A 24,515-nucleotide genomic window follows, 5' to 3' on the forward strand; every position below is an offset into this window, starting at 1 on the left:
GAACCCCTTTCTCCGGGCAGCGTGGGCCTCCTGGTCCGGGATCTCGCTTTAGTGCGGCCTCCACACGGTGCCCTGGGCCGAGGAGAGCCAGGGACACAGAGCCCTGGCACTGCAGCCGTGTGCCTGGCCGAGGCCGCCGGCCGGCTTTTGGTGAGGTTAATGGTGGGCAGGCGGCGCCGGGCTCTGTCCGCTGTGATTATCCACCTCGCTGCCTCCTGCCCTCGCGCCGAGCCTCGGAGCTGACAGATCTGGGTCTCCTCCGGCCCCGGCAGGCCTAACCTAATTGGCGCTCTGCCAACCGCCAGGCAGCGCGGAGCCCGCCCGGCGAGAGACGACGTCTGCTGAGCTGCCGGAGCCGCGCCGGGGCGGGCAGCAGGGGGAGAGCGCGTGCGGCTCCAGCCAGCAGCCCTGCCGGCGACAAGCTTCCTGCCGGGGCAAAACCCGCTGGGGCGGTGCCGCTTCCCAGCGCTGCTGCCCTGCCCCCGGAGGGACTGGCAGCTCCCTCCACGGAGGGGAGCCCGGGAGCTGAGGGTTCGTCTGAGTCCGTCCCTGTTTCTGCAGCCACGCCAGCTGGGAACCCTGGCAGCCGGGCACCCCCCGCCGCCTCCACCTGCCCGCTGCTGGAGCTGGCATCCCGGGCTGGGCTCTGCCCAGGTACAAGCCCCCGCTGTCCCCTCCCTGTCCCTGACACGCACCAGCCTGGGGCCCCGACTCACAAGCCGGGCACCTGGCCTGGCAGCTGGTCTGAGCGTGGCTGTAGCAGCCCGGGTCCCTGGAACTCCCACGCCTGGGGGCGGGCAGGGGCGTCTCTGGCACCGTGTGACTTGGCTGCTCCTCCCCAGAGCGACTTCCCTGCAGCTAGTGCTGCCTTGCGGTGCCTTTGAGCCTCCAGATCACGCTCCCCCGGGCCCTGCTGCTGCCTGAAGCTGGGAGCTGCCGCCCCGGGCAGGGTAGCAGGCCCGGTCTCAGCTGCCTTTGCCCGCCGGCTGTGGCTGCATCCCTCTTCCTGCTGCTGTCTGCGTCCACCCTCGCGGGCTCGGCGGGGCTGGGAGCATCCGGCAGGCCCCCCTGGGCTTCCCCTCAGCTTGGGGAGGGCAGGGCTGCCCTTGTGCCCAGCTCGGCCCTGTGTTTCCATGGCGCTCGGTGCGGCTTCGCCTGGGGCTGGGGCAGGGGATAGCGTGAGGCCCAGCCCTCCGCCGCCAGCATGGAGTCTCCCCGGCCCGCACCTCAGCCAGGGGCTCCCCCACGGCCCTGGCTGGGCGGGCGAGGGCCCCTGGGGAGCCACACGGGGCTTGGCGCCAGGCAGGGGATGCTGGCAGCCGGCGTGGCATGGCTGCTCCTGGCAGGGAAGGGTTGGAGACCTGGCTCCCAGGGGGCCCCAGGCTGGTGCGCGTCAGGGACAGGCAGGGCTTGTACCTGGGCAGAGCCCAGAAATCAGGCCGGGGGGGGCCCTCTGGCATTGGCCATGCGCCAGGGGAGGACAGCGTGGGAGCAGGGGGGCCTGCACTCTCCTTCCCACCTGCAGTGAAGGGCAGAAAGGCCCCACCTGCGGCAGCCTGGGCTCCCTGCTGGGAGGCCTGGCCCAGGAAGGCTCATGAGCTGGGGGCAGCAGCAGGGCGGGGCTCACAGCACCTTGTAACCTGGGCCTGAGCCGTGGCATGGGGTGCCTGGAACTGGGCTAGCAGGGGCTGTGAGGGGCACTGGGGGGGGCGGGGCACTGGCCAGGCTGGAGGGGGGGCAGTGCCCTGGCTAGCAGGGGCTGGGGCCGGAGTGAGGGGCACTGGAGGGGGGGCAGTGTCCTGGCTAGCAGAGGCTGTGGGGGGAGTGAGGGGCACTGGAGGGGGGGGCAGTGCCCTGGCTAGCAGAGGCTGTGGGGGGGAGTGAGGGCACTGGAGGGGGGGGCAGTGCCTGGCTAACAGAGGCTGTGGGGGGGAGTGAGGGGCACTGGGGGGGGCGGTGCCCTGGCTAGCAGAGGCTGTGGGGGGGAGTGAGGGGCACTGGGGGGGGCGGTGCCCTGGCTAACAGAGGCTGGGGGGGGGAGTGAGGGGCACTGGGGGGGCGGTGCCCTGGCTAGCAGAGGCTGTGGGGGGGTGGAGTGAGGGGCACTGGGGGGGGCGGTGCCCTGGCTAGCAGAGGCTGGGGGGGAGTGAGGGGCACGGGGGGCAGTGTCCTGGCTAGCAGAGGCTGGGGGGGAGTGAGGGGCACTGGGGGGCGGTGCCCTGGCTAGCAGAGGCTGGGGGGGGAGTGAGGGGCACGGGGGGGCAGTGTCCTGGCTAGCAGAGGCTGGGGGGGAGTGAGGGGCACTGGGGGGGCGGTGCCCTGGCTAGCAGAGGCTGTGGGGGGGAGTGAGGGGCACGGGGGGGGCGGTGCCCTGGCTAGCAGAGGCTGGGGGGGGAGTGAGGGGCACGGGGGGGGCGGTGCCCTGGCTAGCAGAGGCTGTGGGGGGAGTGAGGGGCATGGGGGGGGGCGGTTGCCCTGGCTAGCAGAGGCTGGGGGGGAGTGAGGGCACGGGGGGGGCGGTGCCCTGGCTAGCAGAGGCTGGGGGGAGTGAGGGGCACTGGGGGGGGCGGTGCCCTGGCTAGCAGAGGCTGGGGGGGGAGAGTGAGGGGCACTGGGGGGGGCGGGTGCCCTGGCTAGCAGAGGGCTGGGGGGAGTGAGGGGCACTGGGGGGGGCGGTGCCCTGGCTAGCAGAGGCTGTGGGGGGAGTGAGGGGCACGGGGGGGGGCGGTGCCCTGGCTAGCAGAGGCTGTGGGGGGGAGTGAGGGGCACGGGGGGGGGCGGTGCCCTGGCTAGCAGAGGCTGGGGGGGAGTGAGGGGCCACGGGGGGGGGCGGTGCCCTGGCTAGCAGAGGCTGTGGGGGGGAGTGAGGGGCACGGGGGGGCGGTGCCCTGGCTAGCAGAGGCTGTGGGGGGGAGTGAGGGGCACTGGGGGGCGGTGCCCTGGCTAGCAGAGGCTGGGGGGAGTGAGGGCACTGGGGGGGCGGTGCCTGGCTAGCAGAGGCTGTGGGGGGAGTGAGGGGCACTGGGGGGCGGTGCCCTGGCTAGCAGAGGCTGGGGGGGAGTGAGGGGCACTGGGGGGGGGCAGTGTCCTGGCTAGCAGAGGCTGGGGGGGGAGTGAGGGGCACTGGGGGGGGGGCAGTGTCCTGGCTAGCAGAGGCTGGGGGGGAGTGAGGGGCACTGGCTGGGGGGGGCGGTGTCCTGGCTAGCAGAGGCTGGGGGGGAGTGAGGGGCACGGGGGGGGGCAGTGTCCTGGCTAGCAGAGGCTGGGGGGAGTGAGGGGCACTGGGGGGCGGTACACTGGCTAGCAGAGGCTGGGGGGGAGTGAGGGGCACTGGGGGGGGGCAGTGTCCTGGCTAGCAGAGGCTGGGGGGGAGTGAGGGGGCACTGGGGGGGGCGGTGTCCCTGGCTAGCAGAGGCTGGGGGGGAGTGAGGGGCACGGGGGGGGCAGTGTCCTGGCTAGCAGAGGCTGGGGGGAGTGAGGGCACTGGGGGGGGCGGTGTCCTGGCTAGCAGAGGCTGGGGGGGAGTGAGGGGCACGGGGGGGCAGTGTCCTGGCTAGCAGAGGCTGGGGGGGAGTGAGGGGCACTGGGGGGCGGTACCCTGGCTAGCAGAGGCTGGGGGGGAGTGAGGGGCACTGGGGGGGCGGTGCCTTGTTTCTTTCATCTGAGCTGTGTCTGCAGGCACCAGCCGGTCTGGGCGGATGCTGGTTTCCAGCCAGAGCTTTGGGGCGCGGAGCCGTGGCCGCGCCGGGGGGGCTGCGGAGGGGGCGGGTGCCGGGCCCCAGGGGGCTGTGCCAGCTGGCCAGGAGGTGTTTGAAGGAACAGGACCCCCCCATGCCGGGCTGGGCAGGATCCTTGGGCCCCTGCCCAGCTGCCCCCCCCCCCCGCCTGTTCCCCAATGCCCCTGGCCCCCAGGCATGGTGGGTTAACAGGGCGCCCTGCAGTGCGCCCGGCCCCCACTAGAGGGCAGCACAGCTACGCTCTCGGGCACCCAGACCCCTCCTTCTCCCCCCTCCCCCCCTGGATTGTTAACCCCTGCAATGCCACAGTGCCCCGACCAGAGCTGAGGCTGCTGCTGCAGTGAACCCCTCAGGGCTGTGCTGAGAGCCTGGCAGGGGCGGAGTCTCCTGCCCCTACTCGCTGAGCTACGAGAGACTCCCCCTCGGCTGGCAGCGGTGCAGGGGCTATGACACAGCTGAGCGGTTCCTGGCCCGCCCCAGAGGGATGTCCCTGTGCCAATTGAGGCAGGCCTGAGCCCTGCTCCTGCCCACCGGGAGCTACCTGGGGACTGCCTTGGTGGGGACACAGGCCTGCCGGAGCCCAAGGTCCCTCGCTCCACAGAGGAGGGAGGCCCATGAGGCTCTGCCCAGCTGCTGCAGGCACTGGGAGGAAGAGCGGCCAGGGCCTGCTGTGGGCATCCTCTTCCCTCAGTGTGCACCCCATGCAACTGCCTCTGGGGTGGGTGGGAGCAGCAGCCAAGTAGAACAGCCCTGCTGCCTGCGATCTCCAATACCCCTAGCAGGGAGCAGAGTGCCAGGGGGGCCCCTCCTCTTGCACTGGGCTCCCTCACGCCACTGGCTGGGCCGAGAGAGGGGGTGTGCAGGGGGCAGGGAACAAGAGCTGGGGGGCTGGGCTCCTGGGTCTGTTCAACCCCCCACCAGTCAAAGGCACGTGTAGTGTGGCCCCGGTGGCGGGCAGGACTGACGGGCTAGCCGAGGGGACCAGCAGAGCTGGGTGAGGGGCAAGTCCAGGGCTGGGAGTCAGGACAGGGGGGCTGGCAGCCTCTTGCCTCCCACTCTCCTGGTGCCCCACAGCCTGGGCAGGGGCTACTCACTGAGTCCCACCCCATTCGGGTCACTGGTGGTGGGACCTGGCTGTGGAGGCAAAGGCACCGGTCCTGGGACATTGTGGGCCCTGCCCTGTGGCCCCCTCCCCCCTCCTGCACTCCCCACGCGTTCCCCCCCACACACCCTGCACTCCCCACACATCCCTTCCCCCCTCCTACCCCCAGCCTGGCTCAGGGTGTGAGGCTGGTTCTGGCCACTCCAGCGGAAGTGGGGGGGGGGCTTTGTGTCAGGAACCCCCTCCCTCTGCTCTTCCTGTTTCCTTCTGACCCCTCCGACTGCTGCCTGCTGTTTCCTCCTTATCTCGGCCAGCTGCAGGATGGGGGGCCTGGGGGCCCTCCAGGGACTGGGCCTGCTGCTCCCCTGCTGCCTGGGGGGAGCCCAAGGCTGGGCAAGCAGGGGTACTGGCTGGGGAGAGCTGGGGGGGGGTAGCAGGGCTTGCTGGCCAGAGGGAGCTGCACCTTCCCCCCACCTTCTCTTAGCAGGTGACAGGCTGAGTCCCCTGCCCATCCCAGGGGGGCAGCACCCTCGTATCTCAGCATCTGCCCCCCTGGGCTTGCCCTGTGCAGGGGCCGGCAGGGAGCCGAGAGCCCCGGGCTGAGCAGAGCCCCTTCCCAGCTGAGCCAGCGGGCGGCCAGGGGGACGGTTCCAGTGGCACCCAGGTGAGTCTGCGTTCCCAGCCCCTGCTGCCAGCTCCCTGGCGCCGGCGCCGCACTTTGGACCACAGGAGCCAAGGCCCCAATTGCGGCCCGCTCAGGATCTCTCCTGCCTGGTCCCGCAGGGAGCCTGGGGTCCTCCCATCACCTTCTCCAGCCGGGGATTGTGTGCAGCCCGGGATGCAGCCACCTCTGGGCTGGAGCGCCCTGCCAATGGGCGAGGTGCCTGGTCCGGCCGGCTCCCGGCGGCTGCATAGCTGGGATTCCTCGGGCGGGGTTAACCCTGCCCACATGCCCTGCAGAGCCACCCCGGGGCTGGGACCAGGGCCACTGCTGCCTGGACTCTGCCCCCCCCCCCCCACCTAGTCCCCATCTTCTCCCCTGTGACCCCAGGGCCCCTCATTCCTGCAGCCTCCCCCCTCCTCCTTCCTCTTCAGCCCGGATTTCCCCCCCCAGCCCTGGCAGGGCTGGCAAATGTGCCCAGGAAAGCAGCATCTGCGGCTGTGGGCCTGGGCGAGCAAGGGGGGCAGGGGGCGAGCCACAGGGAGGGAGCCCCAGGCCCAGGGACAGAGCCAGCGGCAGGCAGCTCACCTCCTGTCCGGGCTATGCCTGGGGGCTGGTGCCAGCACGGCCAGTGTGGGTCTAGGACTCACAGCCCGGGCCACGGTGGGGCCTGGTGGCTCTCAGGCCGCTGGCATGGGCAAGCCCCCCCCCCGACAATGGATTGCCAGGGCCCTCCGGGGCACTGCCACAGAAGGAAGACGAGCGACCCTCCCCGTGTGCAACTCAACGGGGTTTTAATGAGCTCGGGGGCAGGGCGGGGGGAGCCCTGGCCGGCGCTAACACCGGGGTCTACACGTCAATCTCCCCAAGCCACCCGGGGACGGGCGAACGCGGCTCCCGGCCCCAGCCCAGCCCCGCCCCAGCGCGGCTGCCAGGAGGGGCACACGCCCTCTTGGGCTCCCTGCCCAGCATCGGGGGCGCGTTCAGCAGGGCCAGGCCGGGCCCGAGGGGGCGCTGCACTGGGGGGGCGCGGGGTCAGTACTCCCAGAGCGTGGCGCGGGGCAGGGAGTCGGCGTCGGCGCGCAGGGTGCCAGACGGGTCCCCCCGCAGGTATTTGCCGTTCTTCCCGCGGATGGCAACGCGCCCGCGTGCCCGGAACTCAAAGAAGAAATCCTCGGGCGTCTCGCCGTCGCTGCACACGGCACCGCTGCTGGCCACGTACCAGAACTTGCCGCCAAGGCCTGGGGAGAGAGCAGAGGGGCAGGTGGGCGCAGGGCCCTGCCAGGTCATGTGTCCGCCCCCTGCCCGGCCGCAACTCACCCGGGATACAGGCCCCCCGCCGGGCCGGCACTCACCTGGGATACAGGCCCCCCGCCGGGCCGGCACTCACCTGGGATACAGGCCCCCCACCAGGCCGGCACTTACCCCGGATACAGGCCCCCTCCCCGGGCCGGCACTCACCTGGGATACAGGCCCCCCGCTGGGCCGGCACTTACCCCGGATACAGGCCCCCTCCCCGGGCCGGCACTCACCTGGGATACAGGCCCCCCGCTGGGCCGGCACTCACCTGGGATACAGGCCCCCCGCCGGGCCGGCACTCACCTGGGATACAGGCCCCCCACCAGGCCGGCACTTACCCCGGATACAGGCCCCCTCCCCGGGCCGGCACTCACCCCGGATACAGGCCCCCCGCTGGGCCGGCACTCACCCAGGATACAGGCCCCCCGCCGGGCCGGCACTCACCTGGGATACAGGCCCCCCACCAGGCCGGCACTTACCCCGGATACAGGCCCCCTCCCCGGGCCGGCACTCACCTGGGATACAGGCCCCCCGCTGGGCCGGCACTTACCCCGGATACAGGCCCCCTCCCCGGGCCGGCACTCACCTGGGATACAGGCCCCCCGCTGGGCCGGCACTCACCTGGGATACAGGCCCCCCGCCGGGCCGGCACTCACCTGGGATACAGGCCCCCCACCAGGCCGGCACTTACCCCGGATACAGGCCCCCTCCCCGGGCCGGCACTCACCCCGGATACAGGCCCCCCGCTGGGCCGGCACTCACCCAGGATACAGGCCCCCCGCCGGGCCGGCACTCACCTGGGATACAGGCCCCCCACCAGGCCGGCACTTACCCCGGATACAGGCCCCCTCCCCGGGCCGGCACTTACCCCGGATACAGGCCCCCTCCCCGGGCCGCTACTCACCCGGAATATAGGCCCCCTGCAGAGCCGGCACTCACCCCGGATACAGGCCCCCCGCCACCCGGGATACAGGCCCCCCGCCGGGCCGGCACTCACCCTGGATACAGGCCCCCACCGGGCCGGCACTCACCCCGGATACAGGCCCCCCGCCGGGCCGGCACTCACCCTGGATACAGGCCCCCACCGGGCTGGCACTCACCCCGGATACAGGCCCCCGCCAGGCCGGCACTCACCCGGATACAGGGCCCCCGCCGGGCCGGCACTCACCGCGGATACAGGCCCCCCTCCCGGCCGGCACTCACCCAGGATACAGGCCCCTGCCGGGCCGGCACTCACCCCGGATACAGGCCCCTGCCGGGCCGGCACTCACCCCGGATACAGGCCCCTTCCGGGCCGGCACTCACCCGGATACAGGCCCCTTCCGGGCCGGCACTCACCCGGATACAGGCCCCTGCCGGGCCGGCACTCACCCCGGATACAGGCCCCTTCCGGGCCGGCACTCACCCGGATACAGGCCCCTGCCGGTCCGGCACTCACCCCGGATACAGGCCCCTTCCGGGCCGGCACTCACCCGGATACAGGCCCCTGCCGGGCCGGCACTCACCCGGATACAGGCCCCTGCCCGGCCGGCACTCACCCCGGATACAGGCCCCCTCCCGGCCGGCACTCACCCCGGATACAGGCCCCCTCCCGGCCGGCACTCACCCCGGATACAGGCCCCCTCCCGGCCGGCACTCACCCCGGATACAGGCCCCCTCCCGGCCGGCACTCACCCCGGATACAGGCCCCTGCCCGGCCGGCACTCACCCCGGATGTGGTAGGCCCCGTCGCTGAAGAGCAGCTGGAAGACGTCGTAGGCGGCGCGGTTGGCGTCCAGCAGGTTGGAGCCGCGGTGGCAGCCGACGAAGCCGTGGTCACCCCGCAGCACCAGGATGGGCCGGTTGATCAGCTTGAGGACAAACTCCTCGTCTTCCCCTGGGGAGTGCGGCAGGGCTGTGGGCAGCGGCTCGTGCCACTCACGTGGGCAGCCCCCTCCCGGGGCCTGGGCACTGGCACTCCCGCCCCCCCCCCTGTAGCCAGGGGGACCTTGGCACGAGGCGGGCGCTGCTGCCACACGCCCCATCTCGCCCACGGCGGCCCAGCAACCCTGCCCACCCCGGCCCTGCCGGCACCGAGCCCCAGCACTCGGGTCTCCCGCTACCCCCGGCTGAGCCGGGACTTACCAACGGAATCGCTGACCGCGGCCAGCTGCCCGTTCTTCTTGGTGCAGATGTACTTGCCATTGCTGGCCTGGAGGGCCACCCGCCGGCCGCGCCACTCGATGTCGAACATGGTGTTGGCGGTGCTGGGGGGTGAGCGAGACCGGGTCAGAGATGGAGCAGCCTTTGTCCTTCGCGCCCGGCGACTGGCCCACGCCGGTACCAGACAGAGGGTGCCCGCGCCTGCCCCCAGCACCCAGAGAGACCCCAGTGGGTTTTCCACCCTGATCACGGCTCCTGGCGCACGCTCTGTCCAGCTGGCACCTCTGCCACCCGGAGCGCTGGCTCCTGGACGTGGCGCCTGGCCGTGGCGCTGGCTGGCGTGGCTCTGCCACCCGGAGCACTGGCTCCCGGACGTGGCGCTTGGCCGTGGCGCTGGCTAGCGTGGCTCTGCCACCCGGAGCGCTGGCTCCCGGACGTGGCGCCTGGCCGTGGCGCTGGCTGGCGTGGCTCTGCCACCCGGAGCGCTGGCTCCCGGCCGTGGCGCTGGCTGGCGTGGCTCTGCCACCCGGAGCGCTGGCTCCCAGCCGTGGCGCTGGCTGGCGTGGCTCTGCCACCCGGAGCGCTGGCTCCCAGCTGTGGCGCTGGCTGGCGTGGCTCTGCCGCCCGGCGCGGGGGGCCCAGGGAGCGAGCCGACGGCGATACTCACGTGCTGGTAGCAGTGACCTGGATGCCGCCGTGGGACACCAGGGTCCAGGCGCTGCCCACATTGGAGTGGAAGACGCACTTCTTGGTCTCTCGGTCCATTTGCATCTGGAAGGTCTCATGGATCATCTCCTCATCCTGATTGGCCGAGACGTTGACACCTGCAGGGAAGGAGGAGGCCACGTGGCATAGGCCAGGGCTGTGGGTCAGGAGTGGGGGGCACCGGCAGAGCTGGGGGGAGCCCAGGGCTGGGCCAGCAGAGGCTGCTGTAGATCAGGATTCAGAGAGAACAAGGATGTGGCTTCCCCGTTTATCCTGCTGTCCCTCGGGCAGGGCCCCACGTTCCTGGATCTCCCCGGCGTTGTAGGAGCTCGGGCTGAGGGGCAGCTCCCTCCCCAGTGCCCTGCCTGGCACTTGCCCAGCACCCGTGGGGCTAGCCCCTGTCATCAGGGCCTGCTCCGGGCAGAGCATGGCATGGCTGGGCGCTCGTGTCACTGAGCCCAGTTCCCGGTCATGCCCCGCTCACCTGCATTCCCACAGGGAGCCGCTGATCCGCCAGACCACGGTGGTCCCCCCCCCAGGAAATCCTCCTAGACAATCAGCGCTAATTGGGCTCATTAACCTGATTGCTGTTGTTTCCATCTGCTCAGCGATTCAGAAACACAAAGACCTTATTTATAACTTAGTCCTCAGCATCACCCCTGTGTAAGCCGCTTGGGCCGCATGCAGCCTGCTGTGAGCTTGCTGGCCACGTGGGGCCACACCGTGAGCTCGCTGGCTGCATGGAGCCACGCCATGAGCTCGCTGGCTGCATGGAGCCACACCGTGAGCTCGCTGGCTGCATGGAGCCACACCGTGAGCTTGCTGGCTGCATGGAGCCACACCGTGAGCTCGCTGGCTGCATGGGACCACGCCATGAGCTCGCTGGCCACGTGGGGCCACACCGTGAGCTTGCTGGCTGCATGGAGCCACGCCGTGAGCTCGCTGGCCACGTGGGGCCACGCCGTGAGCTCGCTGGCCACGTGGGGCCACGCCGTGAGCTCGCTGGCTGCATGGAGCCACACCGTGAGCTCGCTGGCTGCATGGAGCCACGCCGTGAGCTCGCTGGCTGCATGGAGCCACGCCGTGAGCTCGCTGGCTGCATGGGACCACGCCATGAGCTCGCTGGCCACGTGGAGCCACACTGTGAGCTCGCTGGCTGCATGGAGCCACGCCGTGAGCTCGCTGGCTGCATGGGGCCACGCCGTGAGCTCGCTGGCCACGTGGGGCCACGCCGTGAGCTCGCTGGCCACGTGGAGCCACGCCGTGAGCTCGCTGGCTGCGTGGGGCCACGCCGTGAGCTCGCTGGCTGCGTGGGGCCACGCCGTGAGCTCGCTGGCTGCGTGGGGCCATGCCGTGAGCTCGCTGGCTGCGTGGGGCCATGCCGTGAGCTCGCTGGCTGCGTGGGGCCATGCTGTGAGCTTGCTGGCCGCGTGGGGCCACGCCGTGAGCTTGCTGGCCACGTGGGGCCACGCCGTGAGCTTGCTGGCCACGTGGGGCCACGCCGTGAGCTTGCTGGCCACGTGGGGCCACGCCGTGAGCTTGCTGGCCACGTGGGGCCACACCCTGAGCTCGCTGGCCACATGGGGCCATGCCGTGAGTTTGCTGGCCATGTGGGACCACGCCCTGAGCTTGCTGGCCACGTGGAGTCACGCCCTGAGCTTGCTGGCTGAGTGGGGCCATGCCGTGAGCTCACCACCCCAAACCCAAGGCAGGGGGCTATTTCACCCTTAATTCTCCCAGCCTCTGCTCGGGCTGGGCCATGCCGTGAGCTCACCACCCCAAACCCAAGGCAGGGGGCTATTTCACCCTTAATTCTCCCAGCCTCTGCTCGGGCTGGGCCAAGCCTGCCCCACAATGCCCCCTCCCCTAAGCTCCCATCATGTCTGCCAGGCCGTATATGGGCCCTGAGCCACGGCTGCCACGGGGAACCAGCCCACGTCCTGGACACAGTTGCTCTGCCCCCTCTCCAAACAGTGGTAACTCCAGCGCCATCTGCTGCCTCCATGGGCCAGGCTGCCCCCAGCTCGGCAGAGGGGCCACGCTCAGGTCCACAGCCCCCTGGCTGAAGTCTGGGGCGCGTCCCGCGGCGCCGCGAGGCTTCACCCCAGTGCACAGCCGGGCCGGGGGACACTCCCTCCGTGTGGACGCTGTCTGCCGTTGCCATGGCGTTTGGGAAGCGGCTCTCTGGTGAGTTATTGTAGGGTCCCACGCTGGCCTGGGGCCTGTGCGCCCGCGTTTGTTATTGTAGGGTTGCTGCTGGGAAGTTTTACAGCCTGCTGGCTTCCTGTCTCCTGGGAGCCAGCTCCCCTGCCCTGCCCCGCCCTGCCCCATCTGCCCGGCCTTGCCTCCTTTCCGGCTCTGCTGCGGGAGACCCGGCTGGCTGTGGCCACGCACCCATCCGCAGAGATTTGGGCAAGTGGCCTGCAGCTGGCACTAGCGTGGGTGTAACCCACGTTCCCATGGGGCAGCTGGCAGCCCTGGGCCCCGCTTGCTCCAGCGCCGTACGGGGGCAGCTTTGAAGGGCCGGCCGGGGCTCGGGGGCGCCTGGGTGCGGAGGGGGCTGCTCTGCAGAGCGAAGGGGCTCTGGCTTCGCTGCGGCTCTGCCCTGGAAGGCCTGCAGCCGTCAGGCACCGGCGGGCACAGCAGTGGCAGGAGCCGGGTGCGTTCCCCTGGCAACCACGGTCTGCGCCCGGCCAGGTGTCGCCGGCCCGGCCGGGTGGCCAACAGGGCTGAGGAAAGGCCAGGAGCCGAGGTGGCTCCGAGCTGGTCAGACCCAGCTAAAATCCAGCCCCCGGGGGCCCGTCCTTGGGACGTGGCCATGGACACAGGGATTCAGGAGGCACGTCCTGCTGCTCTGTGGTGGCCACGTGGCGCGGGTGCCAGGCAGAGGGCTGCTCGTGGCAAGGGAGGTGGCATGGGGAGCCCGTATGTCCCCCCCCCCGGGGCAGAATGCAGTCAAGCTGTTTAGCTGGAGAAAGGGCCAGCGTCTGCCCCCCCCCCCCCAGCTCCAGCCCCCAGGGGTTAACGGGGGACACAGGAACAGACGGGGTCAGACCGACGGTGCAGCCAGCCCAGTGTCCTGTCGGCCGACAGTGGCCAGCGCCAGGTGCCCCAGAGGGAGGGAACAGAACAGGGCATCCTCACGTGATCCCTCCCCCGTCACCCATTCCCAGACACAGAGGCCAGGGACACTATTCCTAGCCAGCCTGGCTAACAGCCATCCATGGACCTGACCTACATAAATGTATCTAGCTCTTCTCTGAATCCTGTTAAGGTCCCGGCCTTCACACCATCCTCTGGCAGGGAGTTCCACAGGTTGCTGTGTTCTGCGTGATTACTCAGGCCTCAGGGTGGGGAGTGCACCCCCCCCCCACCACCACTTGAAATGCCCCTGCGAAAGGGGGAGGAGCCGGAAGAGCTTTGACCAGCCAACCCCGGAGCTGCACGAGCCCAGAGGGCCCCTGGCAGGTCCCTCCAAGCCAGCATCACGACAGACAGGGCAGTGCCCAGGAAGTGGGATCCCTGGTTCCAGCTGCTTGGGGGGCAGGGTGCCCGCCCCTGCCCCACTTCTACAGAGCGTTGGCACAGACTGCTGGCCCCTCTGGCGGGGAGGGCCCGCGGCGGGCGCTTACCTTGCCGGATGGAGACGTAGCGGCCGTTGGACGCCAGGAACACCACTTGCGGGTGGCTCTCCTCCAGGTCAAACAGCTCGTCCTTGCCCGGCTTGGAGCTCCGCCCGGCCTTCAGGGTGCCCGTGGGCCCCATGGGCGCCAGATACTTCCCGTCGCAGTCCTTGAAGGCCAGCTTGCCGGCCTTGAACTCCAGGGTGTAGGCGGTGCACGGGCCCGGCTCCGGCACCAGGGCGCCGTCGTTGCGCAGGTAGCGGCTGTCGCAGGTGCGCAGGCAGTACCGCCGGCTCTGGAAGCTGAGGGTGATGAGTGCGTCCACGCCCCAGGGGATGTTGCTGTCGGTGGCGATCTCGTCCTCCAGGGCGCTCAGGCGGGCGTAGCGCCGCCGGCTGACGCTCAGCAGGCTGGCCTGCGGGTGGGTGGCCAGGTGGACGGTCCACAGCTCGGCCTCGGTGACGGCCTGAGCGAAGCAGGACAGCCGGTCCTCGGCGCCCCCGAAGAAGCGCTTGTGAGGCAGGGACTGCAGCGCCCAGCGCCCGTCCGACTGGGTGAGGATGGCAAAGCGCCCGTCCCTGCCCGGCGCCTCGGCGTCACACGCCACCTTCCCGTCCTTGTCCGCGGCCAGGTACCGGCCCAGGTGGCTTCTCAGGAAGACCACGGAGCTGTCCCCTTCGTCCTGCTCCAGGGTCCAGATCTGCTTCCTCTTCAGGCTGGGCGCCGAGGCGTTGAGCTTGTAGCCAAAGCTCTCGGCCGTCAGGTAGCGGTTCTGGCAGTTGATCAAGCCGAACTGGATCTTCAGCACCTGAGGGAGCCCGTTGGTCGGCATCTTGGCTCGTTCCCAGGTCGAGGTTCTCCCCAGCCCGTCTCAGCGCTCCGGGCGGATCCGGAGTAGAGGGAAGGAACCCGGCGCCTCAGTCCCAGCCGCACGGACGGGCCGCTGCCCCGGTTCCTGCTCCCTCTCCGCCGGGCCCCGCCTCGCTTGCCTTCATCGACTCTGCAGCCCGCGACGCTGGCCCCGTGGGGACGTCTGGTCCCCCCGCCGGCAGCCTCGGGGCCCCCTGCGTGGCCGCGCCGTGCCGGAGGCGGGATGTCTCAGGTGCTGTGGTTAACGGGGCCCGGTGGGGAGTACGGAGCTCGCCCGGATTTCAACAGGCTGACGCAGGCGAGGGGGTGGCGGCGGGAGACAGTGGCCCAGCTCCCCGGGGCCCGCGGGGCAGGCTCGTGGCTGTTCCCCCCGGCCGGCGGCGGGTGCCCAGGTCCCGTGGCTGGCGAGCGCTTCCCCTGGCACCGGGTTCTGCCTCCTTCCTCCCTGCGGCCGCCTCTCAGGTGGAAAACTTGGACCGCAACCTGATCCGCCCCTGCCGGGGCCGCGTAGCCTCCCCGTGGGTGCCCGGCTAGGGTTACGGGCGTCTCTGATTCGGCAGGTCACCTCCAGCCGCTAAGCTCCTTAGCAATTAGCCCGGCCTTTTGATTAGCGTAAACCTTTTATCCCTCTGGCCTCCATCTGTCCTGCTGCTCCACACTCTCCCCCAGCCCAGGCGGCCTGTGGACGGATCCTAGCGCAGCCCCGCGGGGGACAGGGCCCCAAATCGCTCCCCTTGGCTCAGCGCAGCGAGAGCCGGGGCAGGAGTTTGCTGTGGGGCACGGGGCTGCCACCCCCCCTCTGGCCCTGAGACGTGACCCCAGCTGGGCTGTTGGCCCCCTCGGGCAGCCAGATGGCCCCTGGCAGCGGGGGGAGGGGCTCGGAGAGGAGCACCCACGGGGCTGGGCCAGGCGCGGAGGAAAGAGCCGGGGAGAGAGAAGGGGCGGGGAGGGGAGGCCGGCAGCAGGGAGGGGGAGCCGCGGTGGCAAGGGACGAAGCCAGGCCAGGAGTCCTGTGCTCCGGCCTGGCCCAGGCCTCGGACATCGCTGCCCCGCGCACAAAGGGCCCTGATCCAGGAGGCGCAGCCGGGAAGCCAAGGGACTCAGCCGGGCTGCAGGGCCGGGGCGATCAGCCGTGGCCCGCTGGGGGGCCGCTGCCTTTGCACCGGCTCCCTTGGCCTGGCTCAACGGCTTCGCTCGCCCGGGCCCGGGCTCTGATTGCTCGGCTGCCGGGCAGCTCAGGTTGCTGCGGGCCCAAGCCGCAGCCATTGTCCCTGAAAATAGGTCCCGGGGATTGGTTGCCTAATAATTTTTTCATGCTGGAGCTCTCGCTTTCTCCGGCGGTTCCGCTTACAGCCGCCCGGGCCCGGCTCCCCCCGGCCTGCAGCCAGGTGCCCGTTACCTGAGCCGCGGGGGAGGCACCGCGGCGCGCAGGCCGGCCGGAAGGGAGGCAGCGCGGTAACGGATCCGCAGCGGGCAGGTTGTGTGTCCGGCCTGGCCCGCTGGGGGCTCGGCTGCACCAGTGTTTCACGGGGGCCCTGACCCGCCCGCCAGAGCCCGCAGCCCCCTCCCCAGCGCGCCCGCCGGCATCCTGCTTCTGTCAGGCCCGGAGAGGCTAGAAGATCCTGGGTCAAATTCAGCACCTGGACTCAGAAGGGGTCACGCCGGGGCGGGCACTTCACCATGCCCGCTGGGCCCCCCTCGAGGCTCGTTAGTGGGTGGAGACGTCTCTGCCGCCTGCCCGCTGGAGGATGGCAGAAGGCGGGTTACCGAGCCCTGGTTTGGGGAGGGATCGGAGCGGGATCCCGCCTCGTAATTCATTCTGGTTGTAGCCAGGCTACAGCAGGATCCAACCTGCCCCTGCAGGGTCTAAGCCGGGGCTCACTTCCCGTCCTAGATGCCTGTATTGTCCAGCTGTTAAATCGTAGCTGGGCTCCACCCCAGAGGTGGCTGCATTCCTGGGCCAGGCGAAGGGATTCCTGCACTTGGGGCTTCCCCGGTGTGAGGTAGTGGGGGTATTGGGCTGCTTTCTATGCTGGCTCTGTGGTAACCCCCACTGGCTGCTGCCAGGACCACAGCCCAGAAGGACAGGGAGTGAGACATTATGCAAAGAGGCCCCCTCAACCTGTCCGACCAGCTACCCCCCCCCCTCCCCCCCGGAGAGAAACAAAGGAAGGTGGAATGTCGCCCCTGGCCGGGGGGCAGGGCTGGAGGAGAGGGAGTGAGTGTCTGTCTGGGAGCATGGAGGAAGCAGCCTCAGCAACAGGCTGGGGGGTTTAGAAGCCAAGACCCCCACCCCCATATCAAGGGGGGCTGAGGCATCCTAGGCCTGTCCTGTAACCTGGTGACATCTGTGCTGTGCTGTATCCTGGGGAAGCAATAAACTCCCTCAGTTCTACTGGCTGGTGGCATCTGTTTGTGCCATTTCAGGGGTGCAGGAGGCGAGGGACCCCCAATGCGTCGTCACACTGGTGTCAGAAGTGGGATGCACTGCACCCCGTGGATGGAGCTTCCAGCGGCGAGCGACAAGGCGCAGTAGAAGCAAGAGCCCTGGAGCCAGGCGTGCTGGAGACAGAGCGAAGCGGTTCCTGGGAATCGGGGGGCGCTGCAGCACTAGACTGGTGAGTCTGCACCGAGGGGACCAGCGGGCAGATGGCCTACGCCCGACTCTTGAAGGCAGAGCTGGTGGGGCTGTGCAGAGAGAGGGGCTTGCCTGTGTGGAAAGCAACCAAGGCCCAGCTGATTGCCCAGCTGGAAGAGAATGACCAGCCACAGGGCCAGGATCTTGTCCCCAGGGGAAGCAGCCAGACCCCCCCTGGGAGCGTGTCAGGCTCGGGGTATGTCTACACTACAGCGCTAATTCGAACTAACGGATCCAGACTAAAAAATTTTGCTAATTCGAACTAGCATGTCCACATTAAGTGGACCCTGAACCGGGGTTAAGGATGGCCGGAAGCAGTGCCGGCAGGGCATCAGAGGAGGACTTAGAGCATGGAGCTGCTGCCTCAGGCTAGCCGAGGGCTGTGTTTAAAGGGACCCGACCCCCACCCCGGACAGACAGTTCTCAGGGGTGCCCCGCTTGCAAAGCAGTCCTGGCTTGGAGTGCCCTGAGTGCCCACACTGGGCACATCACAGCACTCGGCCATCAGACCGGCTGCACTTGCCACAGGCTGCCATCTGGGGAGAGGGGGCAATTGGGGGGCTGCAGGAGAGGTTCCACCCCCAGAAGCCCGCAGAGCCAGCCCAGTCCTCCCCATCGGGGGCTCGTACCCCATTCCTCCCTCACCTCCTTCCACTTACCCTTCCCTAGCCCCCCTTCCTGATGTACAAAATAAAGAAAACGTGTGGTCAAAAATAGAATCTCTCTTTATTGAACAAAACTCGGGGAGACTGGGAAAAGGAGGTGGGAGGGGGAAGAGAGAGGGTGGGAGAGGGGAGGGCAACTAAAATGATCAGGGGTTTGGAACAGGTCCCATATGAAGAGAGGCTAAAGAGACTGGGACTTTTCAGTTTAGAAAAGGGGAGACGGAGGGGGGACAGGATAGAGGTCTCTAAAAGCAGGAGTTGGGTGGAGAGGGTGCATACAGAAAAGTTCTTCATTAGTTCCCATAATAGAAGGACTAGAGGACACCAAAGGAAAGGAATAGGTAGCAGGCTTCAAACTAGTAACAGAAAGTTGTTCTTCACAAAGCAAATAGTCAACCTGTGGAACTCCTTGCTGCAGGAGGCTGTGAAGGCTAGAACTAGAACAGAGTTTAAAGAGAAGTGAGATAAAGTGATGGAGGTTGGGTCCATGGAGTGATATTAGCCAGGGGGTAGGAGTGGTGTCCCTGCCCGAAGTTTGTGGAAGGCTGGAGAGGGATGGCACGAGACAAATGGCTTGGTCACTGTCTTCGGTCCATCCCCTCCAGGGTCCCTAGGGTTGGCCGCTGTCGGCAGACAGGCTACTGGGCTAGATGGACCTTTGGACTGACCCAGGACGGCCATTGTAAGCTCAGGGCTCAGGGTCGGGGGTCTCAGTGGACCACCTTGATTTTCATGCACACCTTTTCCTGGGTGGCCAGGCTGGCAGCTCTCCTGCCCTAGACGGCCACTTTCCTGTGCCTAGTGCGGAGGTCGTGGACGAGGTCCACGATGTCCACACTAGACCAGGCGGGTACCCGCCTCTTGCGGTCCCGGGCAAGCTCCCGGGAGCTGCCAGCCTGGTCCCGGGAAGAGGGGGAGGGCTGGGGGGCATCGGGTGGCTGGCTTGAGCCGTGCCAGGTGCAGGGTCTGCTGGCTGGGTGCTGGCAGGCTTGCACCTGGCATGGGCACCGTAGCCAGCCTGTGCCCCTTTAAGGGGCCCGGGGCCGGGAGGGGTGCAGACGAGTTTCCCTGGTGTTGGCCAGAGTGGCCACCAGGGAAAGCTGGGGAGGGCTAGCCTCCCACTAGTTCGAATTAAGGGGCTACACAGCCCTTAATTCGAACTAGTAAGTTCGAACTAGGCTTAGTCCTCGTAGAATGAGGTTTACCTAGTTCGAACTAAGCGCTCCGTTAGTTTGAATTAAGTTCGAACTAGCGGAGCGCTAGTGTAGCGCCTATCAAAGTTAATTTGAACTAACGTCCGTTCGTTCGAATTAACTTTGTAGTGTAGACATACCCTCGGAGAGGGGGCAGAGCACTGGAGCCTGCCGGAGAGACGGGACAGCTTCCCCCGGGAGGCCTGCAAGCCGTGGCCCATCTAGGGCAGGGGCCAGCCCAGTGGAGCTGCAGCGGCTGGAGATCCAGCTGCGGATGAAGGAATTGGAAGTAGAGGACCGAGAGAGGCAGCGGCAGCATGAGCTGGCCATGGCAGAGCGGAGAACCGGCGGGGGCCCCAGCTGCGCCGAGTGCGGATGCACCCCAGGGTCCCAGGGCTGTGAGACGCTTGGAGAGGCTCGTGGTGGCCCAACTGAAGGACATGGGCGACATGGACGGGTTCCTCAGCTCCTTTGAGAGGGCCTGTGGACTGCAATGGGTCCCCCCAGTTGACTGGCTGCAGGAGCTCATCCCCGCACTGAGCCAGGAGGCGGCCGGAGTGCTCAGTCAGCTGGAGGACCTACAGCCAGGGGATTACAACCGAGTCAAGGAGGCCCTGCTGCACAAGTTCAGGCTGACCCCCGAGATGTACAGGAAGAAGTTCCGGGGGGTACAGAAAGGGCCACGGGAGACCTATGTGGATCTGGCCTCCCGCCTGGCGCAATACGGCCGCAAGTGGGTGTCTGGAGTCGGAGCCCAGGCCGCAGAGGAGCTGCTCAAGCTGGTCATGATGGAGCAGTTCTATGAAGCGTGCCCACCCAAACTGAGGCTGTGGCTCAAGGACCGGAGACCAGAGAACCCCCAGGAGGCCGGGAGGCTGGCGGATGAGTTCACGGAGAGCCGGTCCGGGTGTGAACGGGAGTCCCGGAGAGAAAGGGAATCGCGCAGAGACCGGGTCTTGGCTGAGCGACGGCGGGAGTCAACTCCGAGGTGAGCCCAAGGAACAGGTCGCCTGTGCCCCAGAGAACCAGCCAGGGCCGGGACAGAGACAGCCCAAAGCCTAACTTGCCAGCGCTGTGGGCAAAAAGGCCACAAGAGGGCTCAGTGCACCAGGTCCCAGGACCGGGGACTTTCCAGGGTTAACTGGCTGGGGCGGGAGGAAGGGCAGGCTGCCCCAGAGGCAGGGGCTGGCAGGCAAACCTCAGCTTAGAGAGAGGGGAAGGATGCTCAGTGCACCTCCCCTGGGAGACCTGACCCTCGGGAGGCGGATTTCTCCGTGTACCGGGTGGGGGCAGGACGGCCCCTGCGGAGCGAGTGCCTCATACCCCTGGAGGTGGATGGTAGGAAGGTGACGGGCTTCTGGGACACGGGGGCGGAGGTGACGCTGGCCCGATCCGACATAGTGGCCCCAGAGCGGATACTACCCCACACCCAGCTGACCCTGAAGGGCATAGATGGGTCCCCGTTTAAGGTGCCTGTAGCCAGGGTGCATCTGAAATGGGGGGCGAAGGAAGGCCTCAAGGAAATGGGGGTGCACCCGCACTTGCCCACCAAGGTTCTGATGGGGAATGACCTACAGGAGTGGCCCCATGAATCCCAGCAGGCTCTAGTCACCACCCGTAGCCAGAGCCAACGAGGGGCTGGCAACCTGGCTCCAGGGGAGGCCTCCCGACAGGGTCCTTGAGGTACCATCACGGTGGACATGGGGTCCAGCCAGGCTGGGACTCTGGACCTAGGCAAAGGTGGGGAACAGGTCCCGATCCCTGCCTCAGCGGCTGAATTCCAGGCTGAGGTGCAGGCAGACCCCTCCTTGCAGAGGCTGAGGGACCAGGCTGGCCTCCGGGCGGCTCAGCCCCTGGGGAGAGGTGGCCAAGAGAGATTCCTGTGGGAGCGGGGATTCCTGTTCCGGGAATGGCTTCCCCCCCGGAAGGTAAGGGCCTGGGGGGTCCAGCGGCAGCTGGTCGTCCCCCGAAAGTATTGCCTCAAGCTGCTGTATTTGGCCCACGACGTCCCCGTGGTGGGCCACCGGGCGATCCGGAGCACCCGGCTGAGGCTGCTCCAACACTTCTACTGGCCAGGGATGTTTGCAGCCGTGCAGTGGTACTGCCGGTCCTGTGACTCCTGCCAGAGGGGCGGGAAGGCCCAAGACAGGAGGAAAGCGGCTTGGGGGTCTCTACCCCAGATAGAGGACCCTCTGGGCTTGCTGAGAGAGTTATGGGAGGGGAAGACCCCGCTGGATGGAGCGTCGGGGGTGGAAGCCGCCCTGGCTGTCCAGAGAAGGCTCGCTGGGCTCATGGCCCCGGCCCGAGAGACCCTGGCCAGAGATCAAGGCCAGCGGAAGGGTGGGTGTGACCCCCGAGGACAGGCCTGTGCCAGTCCCCCCGGAGCGGTGCGGCGAGTGGACAGAGGGAAGCCAGCTCATGTGGGGCCTCGCCGCGGCCGGCCCGAGTCAAGGGGAGCACCCATGTCCCCAGGGCGGGTTCCCACGCAGAGGACCCGAACTTCCCTAGGTCACGAGCAGAGTGACCCTGCTCAGTTCGCTCTCAGAGGGGGGAGAACTGTGACGTAGTGGGGGTACCTGGCTGGTTTCTATGCTGCTGGTTCTGGGGTAACCCCCACTGGCTGCTGCTGGTACCACAGCCCAGAAGGACAGGGATGAGTCACTATGCAAAGGGGTCTCTCAACCTGCCCGCCCAGCTACCCCCCATGGAGAGGAACAAAGGAAGGTGGAATGACGCCCGGGCTGGGGGGCAGGGCTGGAGGAGAGGGAGTGAGTGTCTGTCTGGGAGCATGGAGGAAGCAGCCTCAGCAACAGGCTGGGGGGTTTAGAAGCCGAGACCCCCCCCATATCAAGGGGGGCTGAGGCATCCTAGGCCTGCCCTGTAACCTGGTGACATCTGTGCTGTGCTGTATCCTGGAGAGGCAATAAACTCCCTCTGTCCTACCGGCTGGTGGAGTCTGTTCGTGCCATTTCGGGGGTGCAGGAGGCGGGGGCCCCAACGCGCCGTCACACCCGGCACACGGCCAGGCCAGAAAGCAGGAGGCAAACCAGGCCCCCTGCGCGATTCCGAAGGCAGCCAGCCGCGATCTGAGCCGCTCATCCCACGGCTGGTGTGTGAGCGCCGGGCTGGAGCGAGGGTTTCCCCTGCCCCCTCCCTCCAGCGGGGTTCCCCTTTGCCTGGGGCTGGGGCTGGTCACCGGGTCCAGCTGCAGAGCTGTCGTGACCCCCCTCCCCAGGCAGAGGCTGCTCCGTGTTATCCCAATCCCAGGGACCCCCAGGAAATGCCCGAGCCCGGCTGGCTGTGTGGGAGCAGAGCTCTGGCCGGGGAGGGCAGCATGAGCCGGCCCAGACCCCTTCTGCAAGGGGCTCCCACCCCCCCACTGCGCAGCCCCCCGGGTTTGGCTAGCGAGACGCCCCCCGCCCAGCCTGGGGGAGACTCCGCACTGGGGGGATTCTCCCGGGGGCTGCTCGGGGTGATGGGCGTGGGCGGCAGGAGCGGGGGAAGCCGGGCCAGGAATGGCGTAATGCACCAGGGGCTGGGTGGGTCCCGACTCGGCCCTGTGACTTAGGGGCCAGCCGGAGGGTCTCCAAATGGGGCGGGGCCTTCTCCGTGAGGGACGCGGTGTGGTGCTGGGGGGGGCGCTGAGCCCCAGCACCGTGTGCCCAGGTCTGCTCCTTCGCCCCCTGGGAGGCCAGCGCTTCCTAGAGCCGCCGGGGCAGCTCAGGCACCATTTCTGCCTGCTCCTTCCTCTGGCAAACCTGCCCTGCGGGGACCAGACCCCTCCTGCGGTGAATCAGGAGCGACCGGCCCTGAGGGCGCCCGAGCCGGCACCGTGATTGGCGCCTGCTTGCTCTGTCCTGGAGCCGAGACAAGAACAGCCCCTGGCCGCAGGCACAGCTGGGCCGGGCCGAGCTGGGCGGGGGCTAGCGATAGAGCCGCCCCTCCCTGCGCTGGCTCTAGCCAGGGTTATTGATCGCCTGGCGAAACGCCACAGAGCCAAGGGCGGTGCGGTGCCTGGAGCTGCCTCAGGCTGGAGAAGGCTCCGGGAGGGGCTGCGTCATCCGGGGGCCTTCCTGGAAGTGCGGGTTCTGGGAGCAGCCCGGGCGAGCTCTGGAGCCTGCTGGTGCAGTCTGCCGGGAAGAGGGCCGCAGGGTGGGGAATCGACGCATTTCCCTCCATTCTCCCCGCCGGCCCCAGGCACCCCAGGGCACTCCCCGAGAGACCACAGGGGAGCCGGGGGATTTTAACCTGGCAGCCGGCTGTGGCCAGTGTGCCTGGAGTCCCGTGAGCCAGCCCACCTCCCCCAGTCCCTGGCATAGAGCCGTAGCCAGGGATCTCCGGGGACGCCGTCCGCTCCAGACTGCCCCGAGGCAGGTGGAATGGCAGCGCAGGGGTGTGCAGCCCCTCCAGACCAGGCCCTGCTGAACCCGGAACTTGGGCCGTGAGGATCAACTTTCTGGCTCCCGGGCCGGGGGGCGGAGACTGGCAGACACCGTGGGGGTGGAAACGGGGGCTCCTGCGTCTTGCCAGACTCGGGGGGCGGGGGGAAAAATGGCATGACTCTTCTGAGCCCCCCCAGGGCTCCGGGCTGGCGTCTAAGGGTGAGTTTGGGACCCACGGCTCCAGGGCAGGGGAAGAGGCAGGACAATTCTTCCATCCCTCTCTTGTCGAGACGGGAATTACCTCCAAAGCCACCGTCCAGTGGCCTGGTAGCTGGTGCCCCCCAGGTCAGACGCGTCTGAGGACAGGAGCCGGGCAGCCCCGCCCGGCCAGCGTGGGATGCAGGGAGACCGCTCGCCTGGCACTTTGCTAACGTGTCTGGCGGAGAGGATCAGGGCCGGGGGTCTGACCCTAAGGCAAACGTCCCTTTGCGGGGCGGGAGCCGGCCGGGGGTCCTTCCAGGCGGCTTCCCCGGGCCAGTGCCCTACCCCGCCTCTCCCCGGCACCAGGGTCTGCGCAGCGCAGAGGGTTGCCCTGGCGTGCTGGGCAAGAGAGGGGTTGGGGGAAACGAGGAGACCCAAAGCCCCTGGTCATGGTGGGGCAATCTGGCGAGTAGACCAGCCACGGCCTTTAAATTCCTGGCCACCCTGCCCAGCGGAGACATGGCCGGGGGGACTCTCGGAGGGGAACTGCCCAAGGCGGGGCAGGGAGCATGACTGGGGCTGCCCCCCCGCGCCTGTCTCAGCCCTCCGCTAATGGCTGCTTCCTCCTTTCAGAGCGAGAGGACTGGCTGGCAGCTGCCCGGCATCTGCGGCACTGCAACCCGGCAAATGCCAGCGCCCAGCTCCCCGGCGCCCCGCCAACGCCCCGCGCCGGCCCGGCCACGCTCACACCCGGGCAGCGTGGCCGTGGAGGGCAGCGTGCGGCCGGCGCGGGCTTGTGACGGTTCTGGCACGCGATGCTGCAGCAGCGAGGGGGGGGTCAGGGCCAGAATCCCCCCCCCCGACACTCTCCGCCCTGCTCAGCTGCCGTGCAAGGGGGAGCAGGCCCCCGCTGAGCCTGAGCCCCCCCCAGGGAGAGCCACAGCGCGCACAGCTGCCCTCAATATCTCTGCCCCCCACCGCCTCCAGGGGTCACGCCGAGTGTGTGGGGAATCCAGGGGTCCCGCTAGCCCCAGGTCCTGCCACCGGCAGTGGGAACACCCCATCCGGCAGCACGGGGGGGGTGGGGGGGGTTGTACGCGCTGTGGTTTGGCTGTGGGGTCGGGGGAGTTTCTTCCTGACCCCGCCCACGGCCCTACGGCTGCAGATGACTCGATGTTATTTGTGTCTTTACAGCTGGGGGGCTCCCGGGGGGGGCTCTGGCATGCCAGGGGCAGGCGGGTGGGCCCTCGGAAAGGCCACGCCGTGCCCGCCGCCGGCGCCGTGGCCCTGTGGAACG

At 68.6% G+C, this 24,515-nt stretch overlaps 2 protein-coding genes across 3 annotated transcripts; one reads left to right on the forward strand and one right to left on the reverse strand.

Moving 5' to 3' along the window:
- Positions 1 to 6,513: 6,513 nt before the first annotated feature.
- Positions 6,514 to 14,497, reverse strand: FSCN2 (fascin actin-bundling protein 2, retinal). 2 transcript variants are annotated; one of them, XM_075904059.1, is made up of 5 exons: positions 13,279 to 14,497; positions 9,609 to 9,765; positions 8,924 to 9,045; positions 8,508 to 8,675; positions 6,514 to 6,741 (listed from the first exon to the last, which is right to left on the reverse strand). In XM_075904059.1, exons 1-5 carry the CDS (start codon positions 14,099 to 14,101, stop codon positions 6,536 to 6,538), a joined length of 1,476 nt encoding a protein of 491 aa, XP_075760174.1. In that variant the 5' UTR covers positions 14,102 to 14,497; the 3' UTR covers positions 6,514 to 6,535. The 2 variants fall into 2 exon arrangements, with proteins under 2 accessions (XP_075760174.1, XP_075760175.1); XM_075904060.1 differs by having other exon boundaries at positions 8,508 to 8,786.
- A 1,826-nt stretch (positions 14,498 to 16,323) lies between these two features.
- On the forward strand, positions 16,324 to 23,559 carry LOC142819139 (neurotrophin receptor-interacting factor homolog). The gene is made up of 2 exons (XM_075904064.1): positions 16,324 to 16,757; positions 18,765 to 23,559. Exon 2 carries the CDS (start codon positions 18,953 to 18,955, stop codon positions 19,625 to 19,627), a length of 675 nt encoding a protein of 224 aa, XP_075760179.1. The 5' UTR covers positions 16,324 to 16,757; positions 18,765 to 18,952; the 3' UTR covers positions 19,628 to 23,559.
- Positions 23,560 to 24,515: the final 956 nt, after the last annotated feature.

The sequence above is a fragment of the Pelodiscus sinensis genome, chromosome 20 (genome assembly GCF_049634645.1).
Source record: "Pelodiscus sinensis isolate JC-2024 chromosome 20, ASM4963464v1, whole genome shotgun sequence".
NCBI lineage: Eukaryota > Metazoa > Chordata > Testudines > Trionychidae > Pelodiscus > Pelodiscus sinensis.

Excerpts from the sequence above, each read along its gene's own strand:
- FSCN2 (XM_075904060.1), bottom strand. The coding sequence starts at position 14,101 with ATGCCGACCAACGGGCTCCCTCAGGTGCTGAAGATCCAGTTCGGCTTG. Across the intron at positions 9,766-13,278 it reads CTACGTCTCCATCCGGCAAG|GTGTCAACGTCTCGGCCAAT; the intron begins GTAAGCGCCCGC and ends CCTTCCCTGCAG. Across the intron at positions 9,046-9,608 it reads CAGGTCACTGCTACCAGCAC|CACCGCCAACACCATGTTCG; the intron begins GTGAGTATCGCC and ends CTCACCCCCCAG.
- LOC142819139 (XM_075904064.1), top strand. The coding sequence starts at position 18,953 with ATGAGCTGGCCATGGCAGAGCGGAGAACCGGCGGGGGCCCCAGCTGCG.